This window comes from Chelonoidis abingdonii, chromosome 22, assembly GCF_003597395.2.
Source record: "Chelonoidis abingdonii isolate Lonesome George chromosome 22, CheloAbing_2.0, whole genome shotgun sequence".
NCBI classification, from domain to species: domain Eukaryota; kingdom Metazoa; phylum Chordata; order Testudines; family Testudinidae; genus Chelonoidis; species Chelonoidis abingdonii.
This window is the reverse complement of record NC_133790.1, coordinates 359859-370588: the sequence shown is the minus strand read 5'-3', so window position 1 is coordinate 370588 and position 10730 is coordinate 359859. Positions and strand designations below refer to the sequence as shown.

At 42.6% G+C, this 10730-nt stretch overlaps 1 protein-coding gene across 3 annotated transcripts in view; it reads right to left on the bottom strand.

Moving 5' to 3' along the window:
* Window positions 1–446: 446 nt before the first annotated feature.
* CHEK2 (checkpoint kinase 2) overlaps window positions 447–10730 on the bottom strand; it is a 46122-nt gene continuing 35838 nt past the window's right edge. Inside the window, exons 8-13 of one of the 3 annotated variants that reach the window (XM_075059941.1) lie at window positions 8769–8855; window positions 7811–7974; window positions 7478–7593; window positions 5765–5850; window positions 1157–1237; window positions 447–706 (exon numbers count right to left, since the gene is read on the bottom strand). In XM_075059941.1, coding sequence (XP_074916042.1) covers window positions 662–706; window positions 1157–1237; window positions 5765–5850; window positions 7478–7593; window positions 7811–7974; window positions 8769–8855 — 579 coding nt within the window. In that variant the 3' untranslated portion in view covers window positions 447–661. The remainder of the gene's footprint in view (window positions 707–1156; window positions 1238–5764; window positions 5851–7477; window positions 7594–7810; window positions 7975–8768; window positions 8856–10730) is intronic. The other 2 variants (XM_075059939.1, XM_075059940.1) reach the window with 2 other exon arrangements.

The window sequence follows — 10730 nt, the reverse complement described above, 5'->3', positions numbered from 1 at the left end:
GCACATGGCAAAGGGTAGAAAAGACCCCTAGGATGACTCCATTTTCCCTCTTTCCTGGTCCGATTCTCTCGACTATGGATTTACAGCTAAAAGAAGGATATTGAATGATGGACTGAGGATCTTCCTATTTTTTGGAAGTTACCAGAGAGACTTTTCAAGCCAGCTCGCGAGCCTCATGCAGCTCTTTTACAGCTGAAGTGTGGCTCATGGAGCTCCATGTGAAGAGACAGCAAGAAACAGCTGGGAGCTGCAGGGAGGGGCCTGCTTTAGCTCCTCAGGGAGATGCATCAGCAAAAGCAGCAGCTCTCCCTGTAGCTCCCAGCTGTTGCCACTCCCTCTTCCCATGGCCACAGCTCCCAGCTTGCCAGCCCCAGGAGCTGCTGTTCAGGGAGGGGACCTGGAGGCACCAGGTGACCTAGCGGGGCCAGCAAACCTTGACAAAAATCGGAGAGGGAGAGAGGCATGTGACCCCAAATATCAACCCAGGATCAAGAAGGCATCAGGCCTGCAGAGCATGCCTGCCAAGGCTTGGGTCTTCAGCAGGAGCAGGGCCGAAGCCCCAAATCCCGGCAGGCACCTCCAGCGTGGCTGAAGACCCGAGCCCCAGCAGGTGCATCCCGGCTCTCCAACTTCTGAAGACTGTTGTATGCAGCTCGGGCGTTCAGTGGATTTGGCCACCCCGGTCTAGAACATCACTTCTACAAACCTGATACAAGAACACTGCAATTATTGTACGCATATGATCTATTAACCATTTTAACTCTCTTCTTTTCTTAATAAACCTTCAGATTTTAGTTAAAGGATTGGCAGCGGTGTGATTATTGGTCACGATCTGAGTTATATATTGACTCGGCTAAGTGCAGATCTCTTGAGACCGGAAGAACCCTATGTTTAACATTCAGAGTCCAGTGTCTGGGTGGTAAGACAAAGGCCTGAATGCCTAAGGAGACTGCATTTTTTATTTCTTGTTAACCAGTGCAGTCAGACAGAAGTTTATTTTTGCTACGGGCTTGGTATAATCTAATGATATAGTAACCACCAGTTTGGGGTGAGTCTGCCCTATTTTTCAGCAGTTTGTCCTGAACCTGGCACTTTCAGCTGGGACCTACTCAGTGTTTTAAATGTAAACTAAAAAACAACAAAGCAAAAAACATACTAGTCTTGATGTCTGTGGTGGATGCATAGAGACTCTCGTTTGTGAAAGTAGCTCTTGAAATGTGCTCTTCATACTTTCATCCTGTGAAGAATTATAAACATTTAATTAGATGGAATGTTTGGGGAAAAAATTTAAAATATGGCTGGTCAGGTGAGTTCTGTGGTTAGGGCATTGCACTACCATGTGATCCTCAAGTTAGATTCCCAGGACCAGTCTCCCTGGGGCTGGGAATGCTGAAGAGGCTGCACACTTAGTAGTAATTCTTACAAAAGATAGTTAGGAAAGGTATTGAGAGACTCCATTCAACCCTCTTCAGCCTGTGATGATGGGAGAGGGAATTAAAAGCTTTGATCTGAAGGGAGCTTTCAAAAGTAACATTCTTTATGAAGGGTGCAGGAAAATATCAAGTCTTATAATTATTTATATATTTCTGCTATAACATATTTACTGATTCGTCATACACCACATACAATTGACTGGGGCACCAAAGAACAATAAAAACAGACACACTGAAAGCTGCCTGAGGTTTTAAGAACTACCATATTAAAACTTTAAAGAAAAAAAAAGGGGAAATGGAGTAAGCAGGGTCAGTGACAAATGAACAAGGAGAAGGAAGGTTAAAAAAAGTGTGGGGGTTTAACAAGGAGTGACCATGCATTTTTAGGGATTTTTTGTTCTTTTTTTTTTTTAAGTATCATTTAGAAGTTGGGAAGAGAGGTTGAGAGGCAAAGTCCATACCCTAGAGGCCACTACAGCAAAGGCATGTGGTATTTGGACAGAAATGCCAATCAGGAAGAAGATATGGAAGCTGCTAATGAACCTACACCATTAAAAGCTTTAAAAAACAAGACTGCAAACTCAAGGCCAATGACTTTATAGCGAGCCAATATACAAAAGTCAAGGCACATGCAATATGATCACAGCAGCTCAAATACACTGTTACATTTTAAACAAGCTTCACTCGATGAGGAAGACAGCCTGCTAAAAGGGAATTACAGTAAACAAGTCTCATAGCTATAAAAGGCACATGATGCCATTGTAAGATGGTCATAGCATAATGGGAAAATGCAGTTTTGTACTATGTCCGGCACAGGGGGTGCCATGGAAAGTGTTGTCAAGCGATAAGAAAGTTCTTAACCTGACTCAGTGCTTCCAACAAATCCCCTCAACAAGCAAGCCACAAAGGGAACTTGCTTATGACACTCTACCTTATATTTAGAAACCAACTTGCCACAAGGCATCTCACACACACACACACACACAGAGTAATACGGGGTATACGATTCTGCCTACCCAATCCCCCACTGGAGACACAATTTGCTCATAAAGAAGTTCCCAAACTGTGAACCATGAAGCACATGGTGGTGATCTGTGGACAGGCTGATTGGTCACAGGATACTGTTCTCCTGGTTCTCAGCTCCTGCTACAGGTATCCAGGTTCCTCACTGCCTGTAAAAGTAGCTGGAAGCAAGGAGAAGAAGCCAATCTTGTTGCTTCCACTAAGCCAGGGTTTGCTGCCTAAGAGGAAGAGGGGAGGAAAGAGGAACCAGTCAACAGCCAGAGAAAGGAAGCAAATGGCTGGGAAGCATGTGCAATGGAAACGGGGAGACTTGCGCTAGTGGAAATGTAGTACAAACAGAAGGAGAGAAAGAAACAGAACTGATGGGAGACTATATTTAAAAAAGCAGCAAAAACAACATGATTAACTTTTCCCAAAAGAGGACAGGGCACTCCCCACATTAAAAAATAAAAACACATCAAGTAATGTCTTAGTGTTAATTTTCCAGGGAAACTATTTCTGTAGCTACACAGATATACCTTGAAATGGCAAATGGAAAGAGAGGTGGTCCACAGTCATGAATGTGAGGGGTGGTGTCTAACTGGGCAATCTCTCTATTAACATGTGATCCAGGCCACAAACAAATTTGAGAACCTCTGGTTTGATTCCCACCTTGTAGTTATGACTCAAACTACTACAAACAACTCCACAATCATCTGAAAAGCACATCTCTGTTAATGAGACGAATTATTCTCTGGATGGAAGTGGGGTCAGATACGCCTCATGGCCAGTGGGAGAGGACATGCACACACCAAGTTCATCAGTGTCCAGGGCTACAAGAAAGCAAACTGCTCTGGTGATAAAACAGGCGTGGACTATACCTTGAATGGAACTGTATGACGTGATCGTGAAACCATGCAACGTAAGCTTCGCAAATAACAGACACAATATACTCAGCGCAGACCCAGATATTAAGTCAAATATGTGGCTAGTGCTTTGGAAGCTCTTCTCTACTCCATAGGCAAGACTTGAGTCCATCACTTCCAGGAAGACATGGGCTAGCCCACACATGCATACATGGAAATTTCCAAGGACAACATTCTGTGAGGACTGCAACAGTAACTGGCAACACTAGTTCAGCGAATTTGGCTGCACAATCCTCCACAGAATCCTGTGGTCTCTGTACCAGCAGAATGATGAATTTTGGTCAGCTGGTTACTGTATGCATTATAAGTAAGAACGCAATATTATTGCTATTCTCCCATCTTTTCATTCCTCAATGGATCACCGAGCTGAGCTAGCTGTACTAGCTGAGCTAAAACGGGGCCTGCAGAATCATTCAACCAGCTTTGACCATGTAAAATTGACATCAAACCTGGATCACCCACCAAAACCTGATACAGATTAGGTCACCGTGCATTTTACAGCAAGATTTTCAGAGACATAAATAGTAGCTAATTACCATTTGAACTTTTGGAAATCTCTTGCTTAATATCCATTGTGTTAATATTAGTTTCTTGAAACTAGAATACAAAGCCTGATCGAGTCTAGGTAAAAACAGTGGACACTATAAAACCTATCTTGAATGCTGCTCTTTCTGCTCTAGGTCTTGAGTAGGCCATTGGAGTTTAAAAAAAAAAGGGGGGGCGTAATTTTAGGTTAAACACCAGGAGAAATATTTCAACACTAAATTGGTGGTCTTACTGGTTAAATGTAGTGTTAAGAAATGAAAATTTGGACAGAGGGTTTGAATTATTATTAATAGCTGAAAGTTTCTCAAAGGAGCTAAAAATACTAAGACATTTCAAACTCTTGCGGCCTGATAGACATCAACTGTATATCTGATGCACGCATCCATCGTGCTGCTTCTGTGCTAGTTTTTAAAAACAATACTTACAGACAATGGCAGAGAGAGTGGAGGGCCATCAGCTCCACACTGCACACAGTTACAGGAGCTCAAGTGGCTCCTCTGGTGGTGTTCAAGTGGCCTGGCATCTAGAACTGAACATTTGGGATGCTGGCCTTCAGAACAGCCAGGGGTACATCACCTGCAAACAACTTGTATAAGATGGCGGCCAGCCCATATAAGGAAATATTTTTAAAAATAGCGATTGACTGACAGTTGGATTTTGGTGGGTGGAGGTTAGAAACCATAGCAGTCCCATCTTAAAGTAAAGTATTCCTGCCCTCTCTATTTTTGTCAGATGAAAGCAGCTTTCCCCTGCTAGTTGTGAAGTGAGCCAAGATCAAAATCGTGCATACAAAACTCTGTTTCCAAGTTATCACCAAAGACCTCTGCAAATGTATATGGTCTATTACACGCTGAATAATCTGTCAGATTTCCTTTTGGCCAAAGCATTACTTTTCCAGGACAACACTCCAGGCCATATCTGTCAATTCAAAAACGGCTTGGTATTTGTGTCTTGGCAAAGCTAGTGTCTGGATTCACCGTCTCATTATGACCATTAACCCAAAGCACCATTTTTCAGCTGTGATATTCTTTTAAACCCTTTTCTGACCTGTGTGTCTGTCAGTCTCACTAAAATTACAGTGTGGTAATCAGAGCCCTCCACAGAGGAAGAATACAACCAGAATTTTAAGAAATTCAACTGACTACACTTTGAAACATCTCAAATTCTCATCTCGTCTATCATGGCACTCCCACTTATCTTTTATCCCTTGTAATTTATTGTCTTCTTTCCCATTATGTCCATCGTCAGTGGTTTTTAAAACCCACCTAGCAGTGTTTACTATAAAATAAACTGCACAGAACTAAAACCTAAAACGTAAATCTGTACCCAGTTAATCCACTCCAGGAGATTCATGGAACTGCAGAGATACAGAATTGTGAGTGAAACCAGAAGAATGCAGAGTAGGAATTTTCCAATTCCAAGCACCATAGTTGGTCTTATGACAATGAAGTCACAAAAGGAACCCCTTCCACACTGTGTGCTCCATTCCAGCAAGGATCTGACATGCTGCACGGGTCCTCTAATGATCATAGCAGTTATCCTTCCCCTGCCTCACTCCGAACTCTGAAGGGCAGGGCACACTCTTGCTGGGCTACTGCTGGCTCACTCCTCTTCAGACATTAGTAATGTCTTGAAAAGTCAAACCACTGAACAATTGTTGAATCTTCATTAAGGAGGAGCTATTAAAGCCATGAGAGAGACTGTTCTAAGCCTCCTTATACAGCTAGTCTAACTAACCATAATGTTTCTTGTGAATTAAGTCTTATATATATATATGCCACATGATAACAAATAGGCAGTACCCCTCCCAGAATGTTATTGCTGTGCTGTACTTTAAATATATGTCTCAACACATACCTGAAGCCAGGGATGTTCCAAGGCTTTTTCCGTTGTAAGACGTTTATTTGGATCCACTACTAACAGCTTCTTCACAAGATCCAAAGCTAAAATAACAAAATAAGGTGATTGGCATAAAGTCAATTATCTAATGACTCCATAACTTTAAAATAAATGACCCAATGTGTTTAAGGGAGTACAAAAGATTGTGATGTATATCAATGGTCTCCAAAGTGGGGTGCGAGCACCCTAGGGAGTATGCAAGAGGATCCTTCGGGATGCATGGCAGCAGCAGCGCCGCTGGAGCAGCAACGTTTCGGCAGTTCAGGCGGACTTTTTTTTTTTCCTTTGTGCTTCGGGCAGGAGTCCAAGTGGCTTGTTTTTGTTTTTGTTTTTTTTTTGCTCAGGGTGACAAAAATGGTAGAGCCGTTCCTGCAGCGTGGCAGGGAGTGCGTGCTCAAAAATTTTTGACTGATAGAGGTGCGCAATCAAAAAAGTTTGGAGACCACTGATGTGCATTAATAAATCTAAATATTTCACTTTAGAGCATGGAAGCTCAGGGTTAGCAAAAGTGTTTTCTTCTATTAATAAGCAAACACTTCCTGCTTTGTAAGCCATTTCATACATTCACTGTTAAGAGATTGTTCTGAGTCCATATGCTTTACTCCACTGTCCAATGAAATCCTCTTGTGTTATCAACAGTGCTCATCGGTAAATACATACTAAGGCCTAAACTGTTACGAATGCTTGAAATACTGCAAGTGCAGTTATGTGACCACATTTCATTGTGGGTGCAAAACTGCACTCATTAAAAAACCTAACTACCTCACCAAATCAGGTAGTTAGGCTTCCAAATGGGAGGCCAGGTTGAGACCTACCTAAGATTTGGTGCCTGAGTCAATACAGCCTGAGTGCCTACAATTAAACATATTACCAGTAACACATACCTCCTGCAGATTCTTATACAATGTCTACTGCATTTTTAGGGCAGTTTCTTCCACACAAGCATTTTAACCATGACCCTAAGACTTTTGGTTTGATAGCATAATAAAAAAACATCATAACAGGCACTGTGAAAAAGCAAAAGTTATATTGTATGCAATGACATTATCAGTCTCACCTAAGATAGATTGACCAGATCTTTGGCTCTTCACTACACCTGCTGATTCTGCTGTACTGACTGGGACTACTTATGCCTTTAGTATAACTTGAACTATTTTAAATGATGTCTAATTTATTTTCCTATTGTTTTAATGCTACTTGGACATTGACACTATTTTGGTCAGCTTCAGACCTTTCAGAACTGGGTTGAACTTGTTAAGGTTATTAGAAAGAGAATAACCTCAGCACTAATAAGAAATTCCTCTGATTATCCAGAGGAGCTAGTGAAAGCTGCCCAATGGAAATACTAAAATTATTTCATGTCTATAAAGATCTTTGAAGACAGAAAGCGCTATGGCAATAACTGGGATAGCCACGGTAAGCTGGGCAGCAAGAGCAGATCCCTGGGTACATACTTGGGCAACAACCCCAAGCCAACAGTGGTACTACTTCAGCAATGCTACTATTTTTAGCTCACTAGCTGAAGCAGAGCTAGGGCAGGTGTCTCTATGAGACCTGGGATTCGCACCTCCCAGCTGAAATGTAGATGTACCCAAAGATACCAATTAAAGCACAGGAGAAACTTTAGAGAGTCAGCAAAATACTTCTACAACCATTGTAATGTAAACATACCCATATCTGACACATGCTTCCATTCTCTTGGAATAAATGTGTATTCTCCACGGGTAATTTGATCTTTCAGACTTAGCTGAGTATTCTGTTCATTGAATGGTGGATATCCACACAGGCTAAATAAAAGAGAAAAAAATAAATATAATGGAGAATGCAGCTTTTGCCACAGCAGTTGAAAGACTGACTGTTGTAGAGAATATGCATTTCACAACATCTGTTCCAGAACTGGAAATATGACACACACACTCATTAGCAAATGTACTTAAATGAAGGCCTAAGACCTCCACCCATGTATGACTGTTCAACTGAACTGTCAGCCGTGAAGTTTCTCACCATACAAAAAGAATAACTCCTAAACTCCAGCAATCCACAGCACGGCTATACCCAGCTGTCCCAAGTGAACTGAGAACTTCAGGGGCGAGATACGTGGGAGTACCACATAATGTTTTCATAAGTGATGATTCTCCAAGAATCTTGGATTGTCCAAAATCTGTAATCTTGCACAAAAGAATAACACTAAATCAGTTTTTATTCTAACACATATTAGAATATACTATACTAGACAGCATGCATCAGGAGAGAGATTTATGGCTCTAATTTCCAAGGCATTTTGCCAGTACACAACTATGTACTAAGCTGTACCCAACAGAGGACTTCAGCAAAAAACTCAGCAGGACAAAAGACTTTTTTTTTTTTTTTGGGGGGGGGGGGGGCGGGGGGGAGTGGACAGAGAGATCTGAGTTTTAGTGCTAGCAAAGAGTGCTGGATTGAACACCAGTCTGAAGTATTCTATTTATCCCCAGATTGGGGAATAGCATAAGTAGCAGCACTATGGATTCATGGCTACCATGGAGAGACTATTCTACGTAGAGCAATGGTTCAGTCTCCAAACCTACTCAATATGTACTTAGGTCTCTCAGGCAAAAACACAAACTGACACCAAACAGCATGGATAATTACCGAAATGTTGGTCATGACTCCATGATTAAGACTGCTGACATATGCAAGTGAAGCAGAGTCTTATTCCACTGATTACTATGTGAAATATTAAATGCAAAAATTCTTATTCATACTTATGTATATGTATTGATTGAAATATGCAGGAGAGAGGAAGCAATTTCTAAAGTTTGTGAAAGAACCTTAACTCAAGATGTCCTGTATTTTTAGCTCTGTTATTTAGGAATGAGCGTCATCAATCTTATGCCATGTTCATTTTTTGTGAATAAAGTTTCTGAATAAAGAATATCAAAATAAAAGAAAAAAGATCCAGAGATAGAAGCTTCTTCCTCACCTTTATAAGACAAGTTTCCTCAGAAGAGGAAAGTAGCACATTCTCTGGCTTTAGATCCCGATGTATAATACCATTTTCATGAAGATACTATGCAAACACACACACACAAAAACACAGAATGCATGCATTAAAATGTAACTTCCAAGCCTTTCCAATTATGATGATACAAGTAACTGAAACAGATTTGAGAAGTGTGTATTTGAAGCTATATGGTTCACAAAAAGATTTAAAGTATTTGTCAGCTGCTGCACAGCAGCTTCTAATCTCCACAGATAGACTATGTAGAACAGGAAAGCTATGTCATCCCTGCAGTTCATCCATATGCCACATTATCAGAACAGATTCTTCATGATGACACTAAGGAATTTTGGTCCTCAATCTCTTTTTTATTGATATTAACAGCCAATATCTTTTTCTGTGTTCAAACGCTCTTAAATTAAGTACATTTCCCTGCCTTAGTTTGCTAAGGCAGACACCACTACACAGTGGCATTGGAACAATTTGTATAGTGTGGGTGTGACATTACACTCCATATTCTTTATAGAAATATGATTATGATAGGGATATGACATAACTGTACTTTATGCAAGATGGCTCATGTAAGATATCATTGCATATGCGATTATCCAATTTGTATGCATGTATCATTTCTGTATCTGAAGTTAGGAATATGGACTGTTTAACAATTACAACTGGGTATGTATTGGCAAGACACCCACCAGACGACAGGCCATCAGATTTGATGGTCCATTAGGAAGGAACAACAAGACGGTGACCATATTAATCTTTCTACCTCCTGGGAGGCATCCTGGGACATAACTGTGACACTACTAGGTCAGGTGGTCTGGTCACCTAATACACAAGTACTCCTGTTCTTTTTGCGGATACAGACTAACACGGCTGCTACTCTGAAACCTATGCTATCTTGGACTTCTAGTAATTTTCCACTCACAGGAAGAGGAGGTTAAGTTTGGGAAACAAAAGGCTTTCTGCCTTATGTAAATTCTATTTAAGGCTGGGAGGGAAGGTATACCAGGCTCTCCTCTTTTGCCTATCCAAGAAGAAAGACTGCTGAAAGTACTTAAGGGGACAAAGAACCCAACCTGAAGGGAAAGGCAGGCGTGAGTCCAGACTGAGACAGAGGTCCAGTCTGTTACTCCTGAGGGCATTCTGCAACAAAAAAATAAAAATTCTGCATACTTTACAAGTCTGCAAAATTCTGCAAGCTTTATTTGTCAATAAATAAATGCAGAGGCTCTAGCATGGCAGTGGCGAGCACTGGCCACTGGCTGTACACAGGTGGGAGATCACCCTGCAGCCTCCCCATCCTCCACCCCCGGGACACAGATTGAGTGGTGAGGCTGTGCCCGACCCTGATAAAGCACAAGGCCTGGGTCTGCCCCAGAAACACCCTGGGGCCCTGCCCCGCTGTGCCAGGAGCACCAGTTGTGAGGCAGGCAGTCTCAACAAGGACAGATCCAAGTATGGAGGGGCTCAGTATGGGGGGATCCTGGTGTGGGGTGAGAGGATTCTGTGGGAGACAATCTGGGTGCAGGCAGCTCAGTGGGGGTGGGTCTAGGTGTTGGGGGGGATCTGAATGCACAGAGGCTCATTGGGGGGCGTTCCAGGAGCAGGGGCAATTGGACTCTGCAGGGGCTTCCAGGTGAATGTGGTTGGGGCTCAGCGGAGGGGTGTGGGGGATCTCAACAGGAGGGTCTGGGTGCTGGGGGAGTGGGGCTTGGTGGGAGTCTGAGTGCAGCCAGTTGGGGGTCAGTGGTGTGGGGGTCAGGATGTGGGGACTCAGGGTGGTGCAGGGGGTGGGGCTCATCAGGGTAGGGGGTTGAGTTCAGTGGAGGGGGTGGCTAAAGGGGTTGGGGTCTGGAGGCAAGGGGGCTCCAGATGCAGGGGTTGAGGTTCAGTGTGGTAGGGTCTGGGTATGGATGGCTAGGGGGGTTTCTGGGT